This window comes from Megalobrama amblycephala, linkage group LG12 (assembly GCF_018812025.1).
Source record: "Megalobrama amblycephala isolate DHTTF-2021 linkage group LG12, ASM1881202v1, whole genome shotgun sequence".
In the NCBI taxonomy this organism is placed as follows: domain Eukaryota; kingdom Metazoa; phylum Chordata; class Actinopteri; order Cypriniformes; family Xenocyprididae; genus Megalobrama; species Megalobrama amblycephala.
In genome coordinates, this window is record NC_063055.1 from 21,063,605 (window position 1) to 21,089,107 (window position 25,503).

The following is a 25,503-nucleotide window of genomic DNA, read 5'->3' on the forward strand; positions in this document are numbered from 1 at the left end:
TGTGTGTGTGCGTGTGTGTGTGTGTGTGTGTGTGGGGTCCAGGTTTTCCCTATGGTCTGGGGACCAAATGTCCACGCAAGGATAGGTAAACCTGGAATTTATGTGGCATGACAAAAACAGCTTATAAATAATACTAAATTATTTATTTATTTATTTTATTTATTTTTAAAAATGCAGAATGTTCCTTGTAAATGTTAGTTTTAGCTAATACAATGTAAATTTATTTTGAACAGTATAAAAATCATGTCAGTTCAGAGTCCTCAAAAAAAAAACATAAAATACATGTATACAAAAAAAAAACGTGATTTATAAATATGCAATATATACACGATATGCATAGGCAGTATGCATAGTAGACTAGAATGGACACTAGAGGTGTTTTTGCACATTTAAGTTTCTATTTAACTTTTGTTTTTATAATCAAATAATTTTTCAAATGAAGTTTTTCTCAATTTAAACTTACAATAACATTTTCACATGTAAAGTTTTACAAAAGTACACAATCATAAATGGCTTATTAGAGGCATGATTTATTTACACTACAACTCCCAAGAAGCCTTTCAAGGAAGACGTGCACGTGCTGACGCGCTTTTACGTGATGACGCAATTTTTGCCTCGTTGGAGGGTGATTTCATCAGGAACAGCGTTTCAACACAAAGAGAGAAGGCACTTCCTATTTGTTGTATATGTCAACCTATCTTGTTACGGTACAACATCAACTGAGGTAAGAGTTTATTTTACAGCATTTTTAGATGGATGTGTCATGTCGACTTTGCCTTCCTCAGCAAAATTCAGATTTCCTCACAATTCAGTTATGGTAAAGCTGTCAAACGTCAGACCTACCAAATGCTTTATCAGATACTGTATTTGCGTGATATAATGTATTCCATTTATCCTAACATTTTTCACAATGGATTCTATTGTTCTATTCTATGATATTCTGTTCTATTATTATTAATTAATACATTTGAAAAATAAATGTAAAAATAAATATTTCGTCACATATTGTGTTGAACATATAGAAAATGATGTCATACAACCAAATCAGATTCAAATAATATCTGTCGTGGCACTAGTAACTAATTATTATTAGTTATTATCTGCACCAAGAGCTGTCATCGTGTTACAGTAGCATTTCCTGCAGGCTTTAACTGGGCTTAAAACTGTGTATCACACACACAACCGTTTTATGTTTGCACTTGTGACTTATGCGCTGGACTATCAATGCTGTGAAGTTGTTATGTTAGCTGTCATTTGTGTTGTTCCGTTTAAGACGGTATTTCCAGTCACATGATGAGTGGGCGGGGTCTGAACTTGATCGAGCTGCCTGTCACTGCGCAGTGTCACTGCGGACCTACCCTGTTTTTATATAGTCTCATTTGATTTCTACCTCTCTAAATCTCTTTTAGATGTCAGTAAGCGAGGATATGGAGAATGCAGACCTTCTTGGTCTAATATTCCCAGATGAAGACCCAGGATCCGGTGATCTGTTCCTCACAGAGGGGAATAACTTGCTGGATGATTTGCTTTCAGGGCATGATGTACGTAACCTTCATGTCATTGATCTAAACCTAAAAACAATTTCTATTTTCATGTTTTTCTCATGCAGAAGCTATAATATAAGCAATCATAGAGCTAGTCTGATGTGAAACTCATTGTATTTGATAGATAGATAGTTTTATTGCTTATCTTTTATTGTTGCAGATGCTGGATGGAATGGATACAGAGGACTTCCTCAGCAGTCTTCTGGGTGAGGGAGAGGATGGTCTGTCTGTCAACTACTTGTCTCAGTCTCCTCATGGCAGTGACAGTGGCATCTCTGAGGACACCACCCCCCCACACTGCCAAAGTCCACATGATGGCAGTGAGACAGACACCATCCCCAGTCCAGGCCTCGAACCCCTGCTTTATTCCGAGTGTGTGACGGAGAGCTACGAGGCGCAGGTGGTGCAGACAGACCACTGTTACACCCTCCCACAGGACACAAACGCCCTGCTGAGTGTCCGCTCAGAGAATCCCGAGTCCGATGTCTTAATAGATGTTGGTAAGATAATGCTCTGGTGGTGTGTAGGGGTGCATGAAATATTCTTGTTTTGTTTATTTGTTCAAATGGCTTAAGTGTCCCATCTTAAGTTTATTTTCTTCCCGTCAGATGATTTTGATGTCAGTATGGAAGACGACTTCTCCCCTGAGCCACCCTGCTCATATATGATTGAAGAATCCACACAGAATAGCAAACCAGACCACCAGGTACAATCCAAATGATCAGATTCCAGATGATTCAGACTGTCAGTCCAAATGTGATTTTTTTGTGTATTCGATTTAGATTTGTAAAAATTGTTTTTTGTTTTGTTTTTTTGCTGTACATACTTGTTAAAGATGATCGTATTGGATATACGCAAAAATCAGTCTGAACGAGTCTATAATGTGCATATATTTTGTCTCCAGTTCCAATTCAAGGAGATTGTTTTGACCGATGAGGAGAGGAGACTTCTGGCGAAAGAAGGTTCAACCATTCCAACTCACATGCCTCTTACAAAGGTAAGAGAAATGGTTTCTGATTTATGATGATTTTATATTGAAGTTTATATGAAATATAATATGATGGTGTTAGTTAAAATGCTGTGTTTCTTTAGGCAGAGGAACGGACCTTGAAGAGGGTGAGGAGAAAGATCCGGAACAAGCAGTCTGCTCAGGAGAGTCGCAAGAAGAAGAAAGTTTATGTTGATGGTCTAGAAAACAGGTTAGTGTGAAGATTTAATTGTTATCATGATCTATAATTAATTCCATTAATAAGGTTTCAGGAATGAATGATATATTTTGTGCATTTAAAACATTTGATTACAATTATTACTTATGCTCACCAAGGCTGAAAAAATAGTAATATTACAATTTAAAATAACTGTTTTCTATTTTAACATATTTTAAAATATAACTTATTCTTGTAAGGGGAAAACTGCATTTTCAGCAGCTAGTCTTCAGTGTCACATGATCCTTCAGAAATCATTCTAATATTCTGATTTGTTGCTCAAGGATTCTGTAATAAATAGAAAGTTCAAAAGATCAAATATTAATAATAAATAACTTTTTTGTTTAAGTAATTGAAATAAATGTTTTGTATGTCCATAGGGTGGCGATCTGCACTGCTCACAACCAGGAATTACAAAAGAAAGTTGAGATGCTGCAGAAACAAAACATGTACGTGTTCATCATATCAGAAAAACATTATTTTCTATTTAATTAATCTTAGTGAAGGTTATAATAATATCTAAATGCTATTAACTAGAATTTTTGTATCTTTAGGTCCCTCATTGAACAGCTAAGAAAACTGCAAGCTATGGTGAAAATGTCCACAATGAAAACCACCACGACCAGCACTTGTATTATGGTGAGTATTCACCACTGTGGCATTTGGATTGGTCTTAAAAGAAATATGACGTATGAGTGTAAACTTTCACCAGCATGTAATCTGAGCGTTCTGTCTTACATGAATACAATGGCAGTGTGATGCATTTCTTGACCTTCTCTCTCTGTCTTGACTTTTCTAGGTGTTCCTGCTTTCTTTTTGTCTGATCATCTTCCCCTCAGTCAATCCTTTTGGCAGCAGCAATCAGAAAGAGCTCTATACGTCATCTAAATGTGAGCACAATGTTTGTCATTGTTCCTGTAGGGTAGTGAGGAATGTTGTCCTGCTTGTTGTTCTGCTATGTTTTGGTCTACTTATAGAATATTGCCATTTCAGTAATCAGTGGTGTACCAGTGAAGTTTCACAATTCTCAATGCCAATTTCAACACTACAGCAATAACACATTTATTTAAAGTCGGCATGAAACAGAAGATAGCCTTTTCTTCCTTATTGTAACATATATCAGAGTGAAACAGCTTCTCAAACAAGAAAAAATGTCCTTAGGGAATTAATTGAATGGTTGTGTTTTGCTGTTGCTGTGATGTCATATTAGTGACAGGTTGTCCCGCCCTCACGCCAGTAAACACGTCATCAGAGAAGAGATGTCGCTGCAAGAGGGAGATAAAGTTATTTTGATTAAAGATTATGAAGGACATTAAGAAAATAAAAAAAAAATATGCATGAATAAATCATTTATTATAAATACTGCAATATTCCATAAAAATAAGAATTACCGTATTGTTCCGAATATAAGAAATACATCTGAAAAAAAAAAACCCAGGTTTGTCTTATATTCAGGGTCTAGACTTTTACGTCATTAATACATCCCCAACAATAGGTGGCGCCAAATACGTGTAAAACACGTGTGTCAGAGTGTAATGTTAATTAACTACATGTACTTACTATAGGGCTAGGCTAGGTTTAGGATTAGATGTAATTATGCATAATTTTTAGTTATTACTATAGTAAATACATGTAACATGTGTAACAAGGACACTGTAAAATAAAATGTTACCAAAGTCAGCCTTAAAAACTCTAAGTCAAAGAAAAGCTTACCATCTAAAAGAGTCGAGTGACTGTCATGTTTGCGTGCCTCGCTGACGGGACCAAATTTCTCCATACGCGATTTTAAAATGTAAGAAGTTACCCAGATTTCAAAACTACAATAAGATTTCACTTCTACCGTTAATTAAATTTTGGTAGGCTACGTGATTTTCACTATGAGATGGATAGCTTTATTTTTATGGTATGCCAAAAAAGTGTTTATTTTTAAATGCTGGTACATTTTACCAGTATTTACCATACTTTCAATACAAAAATTAAAATATGAAAAATATGCAATATTAAAATTATTTTTGAATAAAAGCATTTTCTTTATGAAAATTTTCTTTATAAAATACAAAAGGGGGGGGGGGGTCTTATATTCGGAACAATATGGTATCAATTTTGATTTCATGTTGACTTTATTTTTTTTTTTTAATTAATTTAAAAATATAATATAAATATTAACAAATTGCATAAGAATTAATAGCATACACCCAAAAAAAATAAACACTGATTAAAAGTTTTAAAAATAAATATTCTATTAATTCTGAATAATAAAATAAATATGCAAATTAATTACACAGCTTCATGTTTCTTAGCTATCTAGGAGCAAAATAAGGTTAAAAAATCAAAATAAAGAAATATAAAGCTATTTACATTACTATATTATAAGAAGAGCAGAAAGGGATTGGTGTTAAAATATTTTTATTTTAGCGTCAATTTTGCAACTAAGTAATTTAATAATTCGGGTTTCCTCTGCTTTCTAGCAATGTCCCGATCCCTGCGGTCTTTCCCAGCTATCATGAAAGAGGACTATGCTAAAGAGGTGCCGGATCAGGATGTCCTTCTACTGCCTGCTATAGAGAATAACCAGGTGCTGCAGTCCGGCGGTCAGAACCACACACCTGACTACCAGCGGGTGGAGCAGTCTGACTCTGAGTCTGGTGTCAACAGCAACTCCTCCTCGGACTTCCCCACCACTGCCCAGTCAGATCTCAAAGCGGACGGAGCTCTCTCAGAGTCTCACAGGAACTCCGCAGCGTCTCCGGTGATCTACGACGGGCAGAGCAAAACCAAGGAGAGCTGGATGGAGCAGAAACCCACGTCGGTTATAATACAACAGCACCGGTCAGATGAAATGTAGGAAAGCATCTAAAACGAACCTTGCTTTGTTTTAGATAAAAGATTCAGTCTAGCCATTTCTCTTCATTGTAGCATCACAGTCTGACCATTTTTTAATTTTTTTTAAAATTTTTTTACATGGATCTACTGTCATGCTATAATAGCACTTTTTCGATATCCAGCCATTATTGTTTATTTTCATCTGCACCAATGATGTTTCTTTTTCAATGGAAACGTGAAGGAGTTATATTGTATTGAACTCTGCATTGCGTCCCCATTGAGTTTTAGTACATTTAGGGAATGTATTCATTTGTCTGTATTACTTGAGACGTTTTAGGACATTTGGGCATCTAGTAAAATATTATTTTCCCTTTTTTAGTAAGGGAACCACATGCTTAAAGAGATTCCACTACTGAAAAATGATCAGTCATAGTGACATGGGAGTGTATTTAGAAAAGGGAAAAGAAATTTTTGATGTAAAGGTTGTTTTCTGCTTGTGCATTATTTGTGGCTTAGAACCCCTTCCGTTAAACCGCTGTAAATTTAGCTTTAAATGTACCTTTTAGAGGGGGTATAGTGTTGCACATATCCACACAATAATAATAAAGTGTTTATGTCTATATATGTATATACATATGAAACAAATGTCATGATCTGCTGTGTCAGAGAAGCATTTTTACGTCATTTTTGATGTTTATATTTTGTTTCGTCTCTTGAAAGACTTATTTTATTGCAGTCTTTTTTATTGATTTCTTTCAATCTTTGGTCATATGATGCACTGATGTGTCTATAAACTTGGAATGTTCATAAACTGTTTATTTCTGTCTTGATCATGTTATTATTAATTAAAAATGATCAGTTTACTATAAAGATGTGCATTTTTGTCATTCTTCACAATGAAATTTGATACAAAGAAATGACAACTAAAACAATAAAGACTTGTTTATAATTCTAGAAATGATGCATCCTCGGGGTGTGGAAACAGTATTAATTATTATTATAATAATAATGATAATTATTATTTTACTCTAATAGTAAAAAACTGTAAGACAATTACTATCTAAATATACCATTTTACATATCGGGCAGAAATCTTGTATCTCCATATTTTGTCTTTTTTTTTTTTCCATTAATAATCATTATTATTGTTCACCTTTTGTCTGTCTGGGTTTTACAAGAGCTTGTGACTAAACCTCGTAACTCCATTGGATCCTTACACGGTCGGTCTCATAACTCCACTCGCCTGTGCTTCACGCAGTTTGGATTTCTGCTTGTTTGCAATGCAAGTGTAAATAGAAAACTGGTTTGAATAAGTACAGCGTTTTATTTACTCAAGAAACACTTATAAGCCTATATAAAGGCTAATATTCTATGTATTTGAGGAGATGAGTATCTTAGTCTAGCATTTGTGCTAAGCTCTTCATCTTTTATAACATGCAATTTTGGCCAAATGCCAAGGAAAAAATGAGTGCCCACATAGCTACAATAAACTTTATAGCCTGTAAATTGATAAAAAAAAAAAAGTATAATATTGATGTACTTACTGCCTCAGATAGGGCCGTGACGTTCTTTTGCGTGTCACAATATTAAGTAAAAATCCGGCCCTGCATTAATTTCAAAACACCACAGAGATTCTTAGAAAGTGATCTACAAAAGTCTTACATTGAAACTAGGTCAATCTTCTGTACATGTCCCAGCATGTTATTACAACCAGATGTGTCCTCTTTTGGCTGCTAGAAGGAAATGCAAATTAACAAAAATTAACCACAGTTATCCTGTCTGACTTTAATGCAAATGCACTAACCAAAACTGAGATGCAAATCTGTACATAGTATATATATATATATATATATATATATATATATATATTTTACCGTCTCCAGCATACACAAAGTCATAACCTTAAAGGATTAGTCCACTTTCAAATTAAAATTCCCTGATAATTTACTCACCCCCATGTCATCCAAGATGTTCATGTCTTTCTTTCTTCAGTCGAAAAGAAATTAAGGTTTTTGATGAAAACATTCCAGGATTATTCTCCATATATTGAACTTCAATGGCCTCCAAATGGTTGAAGGTCAAAATTACAGTTTACAGCGATCCCAGACGAGGAATAAGGGTCTTATCTAGAGAAACCATTGCTCATTTTCTAAAAAAAATAAAAATTTTATATATTTTAACCATAAATGCTCATCATGAACTAGCTCTCTTCTTCTTATTCTCTATTAGAATTCCGGCAGTGTAGACACTGCTAAGTGTAGTACTGCCCTCCACAGGTCAAAGTTTGAACTAAATTGTCATATACACTAGGGCTGCACGATATATCGCATGAGATTGTCACGCGCATTTCGCCAGTAAAGCCAGTTCCCTGATTACCGCTAAATCGCCATCACCTGCTTTCAAATGGAGCGGCATTTAATAGACAGAACCGTAGTTCACTGACAAGCCACGCAATATCGCGTTCATTATCGAAGGCGATTCATCTGCGATATAAACGCGATATTGCGTGGCTTGTCAGTGATCTACGGCTTTACTGACGAAATGCGCGTGACAATCTCATGCGATATATCGTGCAGCCCTAATATACACTATGCTAGTGCAAGTATAAAACAATTAGTTCAAACTTTAACCTGTGGAGGGCAGTAATACACTTAGCAGTGTCTACACTGCCGGAATTCCAATAGAGAAGAAGAAGAAGAGAGCTAGTTCAAGATGAGCATTTATTGTTAAAATGTATATAATTTTTTTTATTTTTTAGAAAATGAGTGATGGTTTCTCTAGATAAGACCCTTATTCCTTGTCTGGTAAGTTATCATTTAAAGCTCTTCGAAGCTGCACTGAAACTAATTGTGATCTTCAACCATTTGGAGGCCATTGAAGTCCACTATATGGAGAAAAATCCTGTAATGTTTTCATCAAAAACCTTAATTTCTTTTCGACTGAAGAAAGTAGGACATGGACATCTTGGACGACATGGGGGTGAGTAAATTATCAGGAAATTGTAATTTGAAAGTGAACTAATCCTTTAAAAGAAGTACAAAATGTCATTGTTTACAATCTAAAATATGAGAACGCTCAAATATCCATGAGCAAGAATAAATTAGAAGATTTTAAGGGAAATTGAAATATCTTTGGAACGTTGATAAATCGGTGATGTAACTTCCTTGCTGTACCTGCAGATGGCGCCAGAACATCTCGCATCACTGCGCTATCATTGGTTCTGCAGAGAAGTAACAATAAATCTATTGACGTTATTCCACGTTCGATCATCATTTGTACAGCTTTACCGAGGTATCATGTATCAATACCCTGCAAGTTTCATTTCAGATGCATGAATTCATGTTGCGTTTAAAATGAGCAAATACTCATCCCTGCTATTTGAGCTGATGATAAGCAAATGTGTCTCTTTCATCTGTATAGCGTGACTCACTATAGGCCACACTGCGTGAAAGGTCGCGCTATATGCACAGCTCAACCGCTAGATGACGCCCTACACACACTTGGTTCAAATCTGCAAGACATACCACACATAACATAAGCCCCAAATCTTAATGGTTTAATGAGAGGTATACTAGTAATTACAGCGTTTGGTATATTAGGAGAGACGTCTTTAAAAGTTGCAAACAGACATAGATCAAGTCGTGCTCTTCCCTGCAGCAGTTTAAATCTGCAAAAAAGCTGGTATAATGGTCTTAGTTGTTCTCAGAAGATGGTCTTCAACAAGTCTACAATCCTGACTATCTCAAAAGTGCCTAAAACCCCTATAAAACCAGCTGAGACCAGTTAAAACCAGCAAACCAGCTTAGACTGGTCAGCAGGGTACTGCATAGAGCATTACAAAGAGCTTTCAATAGTCTTGATGTTGTAGTCTGATATGTGCAAGTGATGCTGTATCAAGATGGTGCTGAATAATTAATTAATTGTTAGTCTAATAACATTGCTCACCGTTTTACATGTGGTATTAAGAGCTAATGCGGGTTAAGGGTGGAGTGCTATTTTTATTTATGTATGCATTAAACTGACTCACTTCCAAAATGTAGGAACAAAAGTTTTGGCTCTTGATCTCACTGGGCACACTTTCTGCAGGGTGTAACAAAGCCAGGGGCAGGTGGGACATGGGGCTATTATTCCTGCTTTATGGCAAGCCAAGCAGGCACACGACAAAGACACATAAATTAGGATGACTCCTTTACAAATGCAAAAGAGTGGCGTGTGCCTCACTCACCAGTCTTTGTGTGCGTGTGTGTGTGTGTGTGTGTGTGTGGGTCTTGGGGGGTGGGGGTCATGTTTTGCTTACATTGTGGGTGGGGGGAAACGTCCCCACAAGGACAGTAACCCTGCTGAATACATAGCTAGCTGGTTTAAACTGGAGCAACAACAACAATCTGACACAACACCTGAATTCACCTACTTTGTAAAGACCCCTACAAGAAAAAAAAAAAAAATGCCAAATAAAGTCTTAATGAAAAACTAAATATGTTTGCAGTGAGTGTTATGATATATATATTCCGTCTTCTGAGATGGAAGATTAAAGAAAATGAACTCAACAAATTCACACAGTTTGTACTCAGAAAGAGCACGAGCCGTGCTTGCTTTGTGTTGTTGATGGAGTGATATTTGAACACCCACGTGGGCTGTTTACAGGCAAAGGCACTTGCATCAGAGTGATTTCCATACACCCGTGCCGCGAGCCAATCAGAACCGAGGATGAGCGGAATGTCCGCCCACTGCCGAGAAATTCAGCTGATCCCGTATAAAACACAGCGAGCGCTTAATACGGCATCACAAACTCACAGCTCACAGCAGAGAAAAGACACGCGAAACGCGACTTAACGTGGATTAAAACAATGACTTTTGAAGAATTTAGTGGACAAGATAACGCAGCTACTACTGGCGATAGGTGAGTGTCTTGTTCAGTTTACGCTGTTATCGTTATTTTGCGTTTTATCTATCAAATGCTACGTAAAGTACATGTACTAACAAGCCGGTTGTATTCTCCAGAATGCAGAGTGCAGGAACAGCATTAGAGGAGCTCCTGGTCTCCGCTAAAAAGCAGGACTGTCTTACCGTTGGGGTTTATGAGTCTGCACAAGTCATGAATGTGTAAGTATCTGGTTTTTATTACAGAAAATCTTTTTTTTTCTAAGTTAAAATGCTATTTGTAGTATTCATTAGGTCCTAACTAACTACTATATAGAATATCTATATGCCATATAGAAATGGCTTTTTCAATTAGTCCTCCCAATATGAATAGCAGGTTGCATCCTTATGCATATATGCAAGCAGAACATGTTGAACCGTTCCCTAATCAATATTTATCCTTTGTGCAACCTTAGTGACCCAGACAGCGTGGCTTTCTGCGTCCTGGCTACGGATGAGGAGTACGAATGTGACATCGCCTTGCAGATCCACTTCACTCTCATTCAAGCCTTCTGCTTTGACAACGACATCAACATTGTTCGTGTGAATGACATTGAACGTCTTGCTGACATCGTGGGTAGCGATCAGGATGAGGAACCTAAGGACGCACACTGCATACTTGTAACGGTGAGTAGACCACCTCCTTTCCATTGCATCTACACCTACAATTTATCAACACCTACATTTGCACGACATCTGCATGTGATATTAATATTGCTTCTTTTTTCCTTCCAAAGAGCCCCAATTCTGATTCTTGGAAAGATTCTGCTCTTGAGAAATTGGGCTTGTTCTGTGAGGAGAGCCGCAATGTCTACGAATGGGTGCCTACTATTACTCTGCCGGAACGTTGATGGGAGGTGCCTTTGGCATGTTCATGTGAATGAAACCAGAAACAAGTCGAATACATCCATCCTGAAGGGTACACCGGTGCAAAGCTAAAAAGCTTTGAGATATTGTCTGGATTACCCACAAAACGGGAAGATAAGTGGACTGACCCAGCGTACGGTTGGCCGTCCTGGAAAAGCTGAGGTTCAGATTTTTTTTTTGGGACGAGCATTGGAAAGTCAAGGCTCCTGTGCCACTCAAGTCTATTGTGGTGGTATCATGGAGACAATAGAAGAGAAAAGGACAGGTGGACTGTGAGAACACGTTTATGAAATTGACGGAGGTGGTGAGCCATGGAATTGGTGTGATGTGGATTTTAAAAGAGGAACTAAGTTTAAGTGATATTTTGAAGAATTTGAAGAATGGACACTTGGGATGTTATCTGAAAAATATTACATGGACACTAGTGTAACTTGTCTTTTGTGATATCCTGGGGGGAAAAAAGCTGGATTTCCCTACAGTATTTGGTGGTATTTAGAAATTGTGCTTTATTTTGTCAAATATTCACAATGCAATGTCAAATTGTGGCAAAGCCACCTTTTTTTGCAATAAATTTTTGAAATAAATACCTTAAAAATGCAATTATGGTATGTTTCTTTTCAAAGCTGTTGGCTTGCAGCAATGTGTTTTATTTTCACCCAGTAACATCAGAGTTCATGGCAGTTCAGTCTACATGAGGGAAAGAGAGGTTGCAATTGCACTAGAGAAACTGGCATCTCTCCAAGCGCTGCCTGACCTTTCACCACCCATGCACCAGCTGCTTTCTTTAAACCGCTTGCTCAACTGAAGGGCCCCCTTTGAAATGGGGGACTGACTTCTGTCATGTGTAGGTTTTGCACCATCCATTTGGAGCAGAGGCAGTGTACAGCCAGATCTGTTAGATGACTAATTGAGCTGAACTCACCAAACACAACAATAGAAATTCATCTGTTTTTACAGTAAAGGTCATAAATAAAGACAGTGTCAGTATTTAAAATGGAAACAACGGATTTTAAATCTAACATGCTCTGGTTTTTGCATTAAAAATTACAAAATATAAAACTAATTAAATGTAAAAATATTTAGCAAAAATGATAGTACATTAGTACCAAAAAGTTAATGGAAATCCTATTCCTTTTGCAGACTCTCTTTATTCACTCAATTTCAACACAATGATTTTGTACGTATGGTTTGTGGTTTTACAAGAGAAAGGGTGCTAAACTACCAGTAAGACAGATACTCATTTGTGGTTTGTTTGATCTAGATACGCTGTCCAGTTAGTTTTGCATCTCACAGACTCAAAAGTTACATCACTGGAAATTTTCTGAAAAGAACTGCATGTGTTTAACAGCAAATACTTGCACCAGGTGTTGTGTACCAATGGCCAAAGCGAAGTGTAAAAAAGCATTTCAGGTAGTCGCTGAAAAGTCTTTGTGCACTTGAAAGTCAACTGACAATGTATGCACAAAGCAACACACACCTGCTTTTGAAAACAAAGAACGGCAGAGAGCCGCTTCCCAAAAAGATTCATACACTCCCTCAGATAGTAATTGATCTTTGCAGTTAACTTAATTCAGCTAAGGCATTGAAGTCAAGAAACTGGGTCAATTACAATGGAGGTACCATGGAGATCCCCTTAAGGTCATTCTAGTAACAAACACCCACGGCCATTTTCTTTGAAAGGAGTATTCACACATGCCCAAAACAACTTTAGATATCACAGTTGTGACAAATGAGAATTTTAAATATGAGTTGGCATTCATTCTCAGTTCACTGTGTGTATATTTACATAAACCAGAGAGCAATTAAAAACCAATTAGACAGGCAGACAGACACTCTACAAGCAGAACACAAGGACAAGACAAAGACAACGGCTTGCTGTCTTTTTATCACAGCTGTCTAGGTCTTTGCGGAAAGAGACAACCATTTCAAGAAAACAATGTCTATAAAGGTGCAGTTAGCACTTTTTCAGAACTGCTTTTATAGTTAGGGAAGGGGACAGTGTCTAATCTACAGATTTCACACTTCTTTTTTTTTTTTTTTTAAATAAATGTTGTAATATGTCTGCCCTCCACTGTCTGGTCATTTTTTTTCCCCACGGTGAGATTGCATTCGCTGAATGACTTGAGCAACTCACACATCTGTCACCTGCTCAATGGAGAGTGCACTGCATGTGACTTGCGACGGGCCCTCACATGCTCTCAATACAAAACACAGTTCTCATCATATTTCCGCACGATGCGTAGTTTTTTTCTCAGAGACCAAAAGGCCTTCTGTGAATTGAATTTCCACAGAGTACTATTCAGGAAACGTGACTAAAAAGGTCACCAAACTTCCCTGTGCACTTCGTTGCATTTCACAGTTTCAGCATGAGACTACTCACCATAAACTGCACTGACTTGTTACTCCCCTCCGATTAAAACATTATGTGTCTTTTCATTTGTGTTCACAGGTGCACAAGGCTTCAAAACACCAAGGAAAAAAAAAAAACATTTTACCCTGAAAACCACTTTGCAGCTGGCGTGATGTCTGCATTGCACACATGTGCCCCTCCTTTGTAAGCCCTGCAGCTAGTGACTCAACTCAGACAGTAGTACTGGCATCTGTTAGCACTAATGCTCGCTCTGATCACAAGCCACAGAGTTCACAGTGTTCTCTGGGTCTAATGCAGGGGTGTCCAATCCTACCCCTGGAGGGCCACTGTCCTGCAGAGTTCAGCTCCAACCCCAATTAAACACACCTGAACTAGCTAATCAAGCTCTTACATACTAGAAACTTCCAGGCAGGTGTGTAGATATATATATATATATATATACAGTACAGTCCAAAAGTTTGGAACCACTAAGATTTTTAATGTTTTTAAAAGAAGTTTCGTCTGCTCACCAAGGCTACATTTATTTAATTAAAAATACAGTAAAAAACAGTAATATTGTGAAATATTATTACAATTTAAAATAACTGTGTACTATTTAAATATATTTGACAAAGTAATTTATTCCTGTGATGGCAAAGCTGAATTTTCAGCATCGTTACTCCAGTCTTCAGTGTCACATGATCCTTCAGAAATCATTCTAATATGCTGATCTGCTGCTCAAGAAACATTTAATGTGTACAATTGTACAAAATATTTGTGTACAATATTTTTTTTCAGGATTATTTGATGAATAGAAAGTTCAAAAGAACAGTGTTTATCTGAAATCTAATCTTTTGTAACATTATAAATGTCTTTACTGCCACTTTTGATTGATTTAATGCATCCTTGCTGAATAAAAGTATTCATTTCTTTAATTTCTTTTCAAAAAAATAAAAATAAAAATTCTTACTGACCCCAAACTTTTGAACGGTAGTGTATAATGCTACAGAAGCTTTGTATTTCAGATAAATGCTGTTCTTTTGAACTTTCTATTCATCAAGGAATCCTGAAAAAAAAAGTACACAACTGTTTTCAACATTGAAAATAATCATAAATGTTTATTGAGCAGCAAATCAGCATATTAGAATGATTTCTGAAGGATCATGTGACACTGAAGACTGGAGTAACGATGCTGAAAATTCAGCTTTGCATCACAGGAATAAATTACTTTGTCAAATATATTTAAATAGTACACAGTTATTTTAAATTGTAATAATATTTCACAATATTACTGTTTTTTACTGTATTTTTAATTAAATAAATGTAGCCTTGGTGAGCAGACGAAACTTCTTTTAAAAACATTAAAAATCTTAGTGGTTCCAAACTTTTGGACCGTACTGTATATATAGCTCCAATTATTAATATAAACCAATGTTGTAATGTAGAGTTCAATAGGGTGATGGTTGATGGGAAGAAGCTGGCCCTAAGCTTGCTAGTTCTAGTGCGGATGCTCATGTACCTCTTCCCAGACAGGAGCAATTTAAACAGTTTATGGTTGGGATGAGAGGATTCTCTTATGATTTTATTGAGGGTTGAGGCAAGTTGGAGCTAAACTCTGTAGGAGAGTTTGGACATCCCTGGTCTAATGACTCAGGAACAATGAGATGTGCAGATATGGGAGTTTGACATCAGCTTTTTCTGAAAGTGCTGTTTTAAACTACTTGGACTGTATAAAGATGTTCTTCAATGTTATATTTTCACACATATTATGATGGAAGACTAAATGTGCAGTCATGGCAAAATTTTGTGGGCAAAAACGTCAGTTGTCTATTATCAATAGTGTAGATCAGGGGTCTCCAAACTTGGCCCTGGAGGACCACTGTCCTGCAGAGTTTTACTCCAACCAGCTCCAACTCACCTGCTTGAAAGTTTCTTGTATGCGAGACATTGGTTAGCTGGTTCAGGTGTGTTTAATTGGGGTTGGAGCTAAACTTTGCAGGACAGCGGCACTACAGGACAGAGTTTGGAGACCTCTGGTGTAGATGTATGAAGCAGAGCTCACACATATATTCGCTTAGCAACAGTAAATATGATGGCACCTTAATGCCATGAATTCAATGCTTGTGCCCTTCCTATCAAAGCATGCTACACAACTCCTGGTCAAAGCTCTTGTGGACTGCTGTAATTCTCTCTTGGCAGGCCTTCCAGCATGCACTGTCAAACCTCTGCAAATGATCCAGAATGCAGCGAAAGTAGTCTTTAATGATCCGAAGAGAGCACATGTTGCATCTTTTTTCATCAATTTGCACTGGTTGCCAATTGCCACTTACATTAAATTCAAGGCAATGATGTTGAACAACCATTGGATCTGCACCCCTGTACCTAAACTCTCTACTTCAGACTTAGGTACCCCCCAGAAGCTTGCATTCTGCAAGTGAAGGGCGCCTTGTGGTGCCATCCCAAAGTTGTTCCCTGCTGGTGGAATGACCTGACTAACTCAACCCAAGCAGCCAAGTCTTTAGCCATTTTTAAGAAAGCGTTCCATTCTATTATTCTATTCTATATTTTAATTACTATCTATATGTACTGTGCTAGAATAACTGGGACTTGCCAGAGTACTTAGATATTGTTTCCCTATTGTTGATTTGATTGCCTCTATTGTCTTCCTCATTTTTAAGTCGCTTTGGATAAAAGTGTCTCCTAAATGATAAAATGTAAATGTAAATACTTCCAGATATAAAGTTGATAGTAATGATTAGAGCTCATCTTGGCTGTGCAAATCAGTCAAATCATGAAGCAAATAATGCATGCTTAAACAGTATCATGGAACAGATAAACAAACTCAATGTACTTGTAGAATAGGCAGTACCTTTTTCATTTCAAAGAAGTCTGTGATCTCCTGGATTACGATAGGCTGCTCTTTATGTAACCCGTTCTGATCTTAGAGTACATGAACTAACAGTCCCAGAATAGCATTGTAGTGCCTGGGTACAGACATTACATTCAGGTCAGAACTGTGTGGTATGAGTGCAGTGCAGCTCTAGGATCTTCATGGGTCACATGCTGCTCAGATTGTTCTGCATTCCTTTGCATTGATCTACTATTAAGGCAGTACTGCAGGGTGGAAGACAACGTCAGCATTCCTGACATTTTTAGGTTATCTTTTGTAGTCATGTGTCTATGCAATGCTGTCATTGTGGGAAAAGCATGGTGACAAATTTGGCAGCTCTGCTAATGTTTGAATATGATGCCTAAATATGTCGGTATAAGCATGTATGTGAGTTATTTCAGAATGCAGAGCCGACATTCATGAAATATCAGTATCAAATGCGGAACTGTACAGACACGATTTGTCCGTACAGACATGAAATGCAGTAGGTATGTTGCGATGTCGGCACTATGTGCCTCTCCACATGCCTGAGATATCTGAAAGTCTGTGGCAGATGCCGCTGCAGGTACAGCAGATTGCCAAATGTGAGCTACATATGGAGTAATGAAAAGAACTCTCACAAAGCTTTCATACAGAAATGCAAGAAATGTCTTCAGGATAATTGGGAGGCCAAGAAAGAGAAGTATGAGGTGAATTTCTTAAGGTATTATTAGAGGCAGAAACTGATTTCACCAAAAGCAACTTGTTCCTGGATCAACATTGTTGTTGATCCTGGAACAACATTCCGAACAACCAATCAGATTTGAGGGACAAACTTACAGTTTATGTCAGGTAACCAGGGTTAGGTGTTTCTACATCAGTGTTACTCACCTATCATTTCCCACTGATTTCAGGGATAACTTATGGGTAGAGTTATGTTTAGGGGTAGGGATACAGTTATAGGATTACATTTTCAGACAGGAATGTTGTTCCAGGATCAACAAAATATGTTGACACAGGAATGCGTCTAACTCTGCAAAATCAGGATGTGCGTTATTATAGTGACTAAAAAATTCTGACTGGCTTCTGGCACAATGTTTTTGTATAATCAATAATGGTGCAATCACATTAGCGATAATTGGGTGAAAGGCCATTGTCCATTGTAAATAGTGTAGCAAAGTATGAAGCACAGCTCAGACAGATGTTACTTTTAAACTAAGCAACTTTCTGTTGGTCAGTGCACCAAATTCGTGTGACCAACTTAACTTGCATAGGGAACTTTTTCACTTTCATGCGAAACTCCAGAATGTGCAGATTCCCATTTAAAGTCGCCATTTTCTTCCCTATTGTGACGTATACATGTATATGAGTGAAGCGTCAGTTTAGCGTTTAAAAACATGTTGTGTTTGAAAGTGTCTCTCATGGCTGAGCTGCTTTTTCACCGTCATCACTTTTATCCACAGTGTCAAGGGACTTATAGTTAAAGGTAGGGTAGGTGATTTGCCTCAAAAGCATTTTTTGTTATGCTGGTTGAAAGTCTCTTCACATCCCGATAGCAATCACTAAGTAATGTGGTCTAAATGTATTTATATGTATTTATATCATCTGTGGAAGGCGGAGCGGTTCGTGACTCGAATAGCGCTTCAATGGCAACACTATCAACGCCGAAATGAATCTGCAGCAGTCAGGTGGTACAGGTCAGTGCTCTTTGACTTGTTTACATTCATTGTTTTTGTAATGTTATGTGCTTTGAGACATGAGGTAGTTCAACGCCATCTCTCGTGACATAATTTTTGGATATTTGAGTCACATTTTTCACAGTGATAGCATCTCCATCCAGGCTGAAGCACTGTATTCTGATCGTTCCACTGTTCTAAGACAAAATTGTCGGCACACAGGAACAAGCCCAGTTTGTTTGATAAAGGGAATGTTTAAAGTGAACAATATTATAGTATCACTAACTGATTTCTAGTCTGCTTGATTCAGAGAAACAGATTAAAGGGCCTCTCCAATTCACTAGGGATAGTTCCCTAATCCAAAAGGATAAGATAGAACTGTCTCAGTACAAGAACCCCTAGAGTTTAACAGGATTACACAAGGGTATCAAAGGAGTCTAGAAGCCTCACTGACTCCAGAGATCTTTATGATGGTCTAAGCTCCATAAATGCACCTGCTTGTCATCAAAGACATTTGCTACATAACAAAGAAACAATAGAAAGACAAACACAGAGAAACCTTTTAACAGCTAGGCCATTACGGTGTGATCAACCAAATGACATGATTAATAGATCAAAAGAAAAAGACTTACAGGTGAGTTACATTCTCTTGATTTTATTCTGTACCTTTCGCACACAGGCAGGTGTACAGAGTAAAAGGCAAACAAATGAACTAAAATAGGTTGCAGAGAAAATATAAAGGGAAAATGACATTTTGAAGCTGCTCAGTGTGGGATGAAAAAAGTTTTGTCTTTCTGACAGATGGATCTGAAAGGTCAGGGTCACCAACTGATGCCCTTGACATGTCCAAACAAGCAATAGTAAACAGCAAGACACTCAAAGCATGTTCTCTCTCACTCAAATGCCTTCCCAACAACATCAGTCTGATATTGACATTGATCTAGTGTGGAGAGATTCCCCTCCCTTTAGTTAGTAGGTTATATTTGACATCCTTTGACTAGGGTCATATTTAATAACGTTATAAAATATTAATATTATAGAGAGATTATATGCTGTACAACAGGTAATGTTAAACAACTTGCAAGGCTATATGCTCACAACTATTAGCACTATTAATATTTTAATGTAACATTTTGCCATGGCCATTTTGATGAGCAATTCCCAGTTTGTCCAAAAACATTTAAATAAATAAATAAATAAATAAAATGCATTTAAATAATAAAATGAACAAGTAATACATTTTAAAAGTAATATCTTACAGGTTTAAAGATAACACACAAAATTATAAGGCTATGCACACAACTTACACAAATGAATAGCAATTTATTAAGATTTTAATGTAACTTTAAAAAAAAAAAAAATTAGCATTTTACCATGGCCATTTTGATTAGCTGTACCCAGCTGGTCTAAAATAATATGAATAAATAAAATAAAAATGTATTTAAATATTTAAAAAAATAATAATAATATTTGTTTACATATAAAATATAATACAATACATTAAAAATATATAAAGAATATATATATAAATATATATATATATATATATATTCTGTTAAAATAAGCTTTAAGCATTAAGAGCATTAAGAAAGTATATTCATTATATATTGCACCATCAAGTGCACAGGATGAAATTTGTTGGAATATTCACACAATTTACACAGATTTTATATGCACTTGCAGCCAGATACTTTTTCTAGTATGTTTGAATCATAATGTAGGCTATCTGATGCAACACCCTGCCTTCAGTAGTACATATTATATTTCACCCGATCTCATCATTCCTGCTTCCTCAAAGAACGCTGTAACCCTGGCAACAAGGATTCTCCCTATTACTTTCCTCTTCCCTTTATACAAGAATCTCATTCCACCAAATAGCAAAACACAGCCCACTGTTTATAAGAAGCTATGCTACTGCAGGAAAACAAAACTAAGCTTGCCTTGTTTTGATGATGTTGCTTAATCTGTGTGGATGTGAAAGAGTAGAGGGAGGGGCCACCAGCTGAGGCTCGTGGAGTTTTGACCAATCAGAAGCCTGGATCCATTGCCTTGCTGTTGTAGGGGTTGTTGCTGGTGGTAACAGAGCTCTAATTGGTTGTTGGAGGATTGCTCAACTGTGTCAAAGAGAAGGAGTTTTGAACAGAGTTATTATTGTTTTGATCAAAGAGGTGTTTTGATTAAGCTTGTTTTTTATTTGGCTCAAAATGGGTGAGCAGGGTTTACAACCCCTGTGATGATGTCACTTGTGTTTATCATCTACCTTTTGCATCCCAGTGATCAGGTCTACTTCCCACGTCAGATGAATCGCCTTTGATATCCTGGACAAACAGGGTCGTGTGCCACAGGTCAAACTGCGATATTGATTTTGGATATCTTTCTCATTCTCAGTCTTCAAAGGTGTCTCTACAATTCTCACTTCAAAAATATTTAACTTAGATTAATGTGTAACTGATTGTGTCTTTAGGGCACAAAAACGTACAGATGACAACAGTCCTGTCAGGGTTCAACATAGTTTCTTTGGCTGCCAAAGTTCAAGGCCGTTCAGTATATAAACTTAGTCTTGTTTTTTCTGAGGCGATGCACACTGAAGATGCTTGAATGGGATGTCTTTGTCCTGAGACACTGTTGCTTTGGAGACAGGCTAAGCTGTTAGCCAATCAGAGATTGACTGTAGGACTGTTGCAACTTTTATTGTACCCCTCTGAGAACAGATCCTGCAGTACTGTAGTAAACATATTTATCAGTGTTCTAAAAAAAAACACACAAATGCAGAGATAAGTAGAGGAAATTATACAGTAAACTGTACATTCTACTAATTTTTATCTTTTTTTCTGATATATATATATATATATATATATATATATATATATATATATATATATATATACACAAATTGTAAAATGTACAAAACATATACATTTTATTCTATTTATTCTAAATATATTGATATATAAATATACAATATTGTATATATATAATATATAGTATATATTAGTATTTTGTATATATAAAAGTATATTTATAGTCAATATAATTAATTAATTATTTATATATACACATACAATTTTTATTGTAAAATGTATAAAACATACATTTTATTCTATTCTATATAAAATCATACATATTTTTTATATATATATATATATATATATATATATATATATATATATATATATATAAATTATTGATGTAGAATTTTGATAATGATATTTATATCAATTGATATATCAAGAAATTATATATATATATATATATATATATATAATCAATATAATTTATTGATTATAAATATATATAGATTTTTATATAAATATAAAATATTGTAAATGTATATATATACATATATATAGTATATAAAGTATATATTAATATTTTGTATATAGAAATGTATATATATAATCAATATAATTTGTATATATATACACACACACACAAATGTATGAAACATATACATTCTATATTGAATACATACATATTTAATGTATGTATATATACTGTATATATATATATATATATATATATATATATATATATATATATATATAATATCAATATAATTTATTGATATATAAATAGATTTATATATATATGCATGTATATAGCAAATTATATATTTCTAATTTCTACCTATAACTATATATTATATATATATATATATATATATATATATATATATATATATATATCTTTCTAATTTCTAATTGGAACTTTTTTGTTGTTGTTGTTGGCATCTGCTATATTAGCTTCAGCTTAGAAGCATGTTTACAAAGTGGCATTATGAAAGCCTTACAGCAAAAGTGCCATGTGACTCACAGTCTGGAGTCCACAAGTGGGAAATCATTTTATAACTTTCCTTACACTTACACTTAGATAATGTACTTGACACTGAGTAAACTACAGGCTGTCATAATAATAATAATGCCAACAACAACAACACAGAAGTTGCAAAAAATATAATATTCCTTCAGTATATGTCAAGAATACACAACAGTGTTGTAAACATCCTACTGCTGCTCTGCAGTGCATGATGCTGTGCAGGCGCAGGTGCTGCCATGTGTGTGTGAACGGAGATGTGTGGCCACACATGCTGCCTGTGTAAACAGCGACGAGATGGCTAAAAGCACCAGGCTTTCAGACACACAGGATGCAGCTGGTAAAACTTGTGCAACACCGTGCAACTTAAAGCAACAGAAAGAGACAAAAGAGAGTAAATACAGACAGAATGCGAAAAAAAAAATGTTTAAGAGGAAGTGAAAAGGTGAACGAGCTGCACTGTGGTAATGAGATAGCCATCCGGGTTGCCGGGTAGAACTGAAAGTGTTTCATCAGCACACAGCTTGTAGTGGGGGGATATGCTCTTGAAGCAGAGATGGGTGGGTCAGGCTTCCCCTAGTCCTTCCTCCAAACCTAATGGAAGGAGCACAAAGGCTTTGCCTGTGCCTGAGGGTCTGCAGTGGGCTGTAATGTCTTCCAAATTAAAGAGCCTCTAGTGCCTCTGTGATGGAGGGGTGGGCTGAGAGGAATCCTCGGACTGTATTAGAGGACCGTTAATGTTTGTGGACGTGTCTGTAGACCGCAGTCTCTCATTTTGTGCAGAGGCTCTATCAGCTGGAATTGAACAAAAACAAAAGTCAGTTTTGTTACTGTTATCTCTTCATTATTCATACTATTTGAAACCGCAGAAATGTTTAAACTGCCTTCCCACAACATATTCTTGTATGATGACATTTTGCATAACCAGAAGGGCCTATACAGTATCGTTATAGTATTCAGTGATATGCACCCATTATTCTGATAATGTTTATATATATATATATATATATATATATATATATATATATATAAAATATTTTTTATATGCAGCCATAATGCACTCATATCTTCTGTTCTGCACAACTCTATTCATCTCAGGCTTAAAGGACCCTCCTCCCTTTGCACTCATTCACCTTCATCCCTTCCCTCCCTCTCTCCCTCCCTTCATGACATTTGGGGGTCCCTGGGAGAAGCAGATGGGAATGCGGTTCCACTAACGTTAGTCTGGAGCCCGGGGGAGAGAATCCCCATTCAGACCCACACAGACAGAGTCCACTGAACAAGGGCTCTTCAAAACAAAAAGAAAAAAACCTAACATAGCTTTTTGTTCTCCAGGAGGCACATCCAAAGCAAAGCATATCTCTATATCTCTACCCACTTACATTTCACCTGTTTTCACCCTAAACACACACACTTGAAAGCTGTGCTGAATTTGATGTGTTTTGACTGTTAGGTGCATGAATGAGATCAAGACATGCACAATGACTGATTTTATACCTCAATACACATGATTTACACTGCAACGAAACATGACTTTTAATGAGTATTTAATTGAATTGTTTTCTTATCTAGTAAAATATTTAAAACTTGGCAGTAGCACTGCATAAAATGTTGTCAAGATATTTACTTAAACTTTTCATTGTATCTTGAATATAAGTCTACTTTATCTTACTGCAATAGTAGTATTTTTTCGCTTATTTTAAGCAATTCTGCCAATGCAGTAATACAAAATACACTTGTATTAAAGATACATTGTCTGACAACAAGGATCTTATGCAGTGTTGCAAAAACATTCATCTTGTTTCATGGATTTCTTATTTAAACCATAAAATAAGATATAAATATATATATTTTTTTATCGTGTAGACCTCTAAATGAGGACAAACTGTGCACTTCTATTGTTTTAATATAAAGCTTATTATAATAGCTATCGACTAACCTAACCCAAACATTTTTTCACAAATAAGGACATCCCTCAATTCCCCAAAAAACGTTTTTTTTTCCAGATTCTGTTGTTCATTTAGACAATTTTGTCCCCAAACTATAGTTTAGTACAGATGCTTCAGTGCCAATGCTTGTTTCACATTGCTGATAAAGTCCACCCAGTCAGACATCTTTATGTTATCTTATACATCTTTTATCTCCCTTGACAGTCGAGACATGTTCAGTCTTTCTTTTTTGTGATTGCTGTAATGATATCCAGCTGGAGGCTACGGAAGCTTGTTTCTGCCACTAAATAAAAAAATAAGGTCCCACTTTATATTAAGTGGCCTTAACTACTATGTACTTACATCAAAAAATAAGTACAATGACCTTATTGGGTTCATATTGAATTGCAAAACACTTTTGCTGCTATTGAGGTGGGATACGGGTAAGGTTAGGAGAAGCTTTGGTGGTATGGGTAGGTTTAAGGGTAGGGGTAAGGTGTAAGGGTTGGGTCAACAGTGTAATTATAAATGTAATTACAGAAATTAATTACAGATCTAATTACATGCAGGTGTTTTTAAAATATAAGTACAATGTAAAAACATTATGTACACAATAAGTGCATTGTATCAAATGATTAATTTAAATGTAAGTACATAGTAGTTAAGGCCACTTAATATAAAGTGGGACCAAAAATAAAAAATGAAATTTTATCAGAATTGCGAGATTTAAACTCGTAATTGTGAGTTATATAGTCAGAATTGCATGTTAAAAACTTGCACTTGCAAGAAAAAAGTCTGAATTGACTTTATAACTCGCAATTCTGACTTTATATCTTGCAATTGTTAAAATCTCACAATTTTTTCTTGCAATTGCGAATTTGCATCACAATTCTGACTTTTCTCAGAATTGCGTGTTATAAAGTCTATTCTGACTTTTTTCTTGCAATTGCTAGTTTATAACACGCAATTCTGACTTTATTCTCAGAATTGTGAGATAAACTCAATTGCGATTGTTGTAAAGTCAGAACTGTGAGATATAAACTTGCAATTTTATTCTTTTTTCCTCATAATTAGACATTATAACACAATTGAAAGTTTATATCTCACAATTCTGAGAAAAAAAGTCAGAATTGCATGATATAAACTCGCAATTGCAAGAAAAAATTGAGAATTGTGAGTTTATATCTCGCAATTCTGACTTTTTCTGACTCGCAATTGCGAGAAAAAAAGTCAGAATTGTGTCACAATTAACTTTTTAATTATTATTTCATGTCAGAAACAAGCTTCCATAGGAGGCACTACCTCAGCAAAAGTTTAAAAGATAAAACATTTAAAATCAATTATGAAAACACTTGCACATAGTTGTCATGCAACAGATAATCATTGCAGTTATTGCTATAGCAAGTTGATCTTGTGCAGAAGGGACAATCTAGTGTCATACAATAGCATCATTACATGGATAAAGTACACCAATTTCCAAACCACGCGCTCCACCGTGCTCTTTAACC

The 25,503-nt window shown here is 35.9% G+C and overlaps 2 protein-coding genes across 2 annotated transcripts; both read left to right on the top strand.

Annotated features, from left to right (window-relative positions):
- The first annotated feature begins 567 nt into the window (after positions 1–567).
- Positions 568–6,442, top strand: creb3l3l (cAMP responsive element binding protein 3-like 3 like). Its single transcript, XM_048209590.1, has 10 exons — positions 568–724; positions 1,410–1,541; positions 1,705–2,044; positions 2,153–2,250; positions 2,449–2,541; positions 2,637–2,743; positions 3,130–3,198; positions 3,304–3,388; positions 3,549–3,639; positions 5,218–6,442. Exons 1-10 carry the CDS (start codon positions 599–601, stop codon positions 5,592–5,594), a joined length of 1,518 nt encoding a protein of 505 aa, XP_048065547.1. The 5' UTR covers positions 568–598; the 3' UTR covers positions 5,595–6,442.
- A 3,875-nt stretch (positions 6,443–10,317) lies between these two features.
- On the top strand, positions 10,318–11,959 carry gadd45ga (growth arrest and DNA-damage-inducible, gamma a). The gene is made up of 4 exons (XM_048209591.1): positions 10,318–10,472; positions 10,574–10,675; positions 10,909–11,119; positions 11,230–11,959. The coding sequence occupies exons 1-4, from the start codon at positions 10,420–10,422 to the stop codon at positions 11,341–11,343; spliced, it is 480 nt and encodes a 159-aa protein (XP_048065548.1). The 5' UTR covers positions 10,318–10,419; the 3' UTR covers positions 11,344–11,959.
- The last annotated feature ends 13,544 nt before the right edge of the window (positions 11,960–25,503 follow it).

Coding starts and splice junctions, on each gene's coding strand:
- creb3l3l (XM_048209590.1), top strand. CDS start 599: ATGACGCAATTTTTGCCTCGTTGGAGGGTGATTTCATCAGGAACAGCG. Junction 1,542..1,704: donor ATTTGCTTTCAGGGCATGAT/GTACGTAACCTT, acceptor TTATTGTTGCAG/ATGCTGGATGGAATGGATAC. Junction 2,744..3,129: donor GTTGATGGTCTAGAAAACAG/GTTAGTGTGAAG, acceptor GTATGTCCATAG/GGTGGCGATCTGCACTGCTC.
- gadd45ga (XM_048209591.1), top strand. CDS start 10,420: ATGACTTTTGAAGAATTTAGTGGACAAGATAACGCAGCTACTACTGGC. Junction 10,676..10,908: donor TCTGCACAAGTCATGAATGT/GTAAGTATCTGG, acceptor GTGCAACCTTAG/TGACCCAGACAGCGTGGCTT. Junction 11,120..11,229: donor CACACTGCATACTTGTAACG/GTGAGTAGACCA, acceptor TTCCTTCCAAAG/AGCCCCAATTCTGATTCTTG.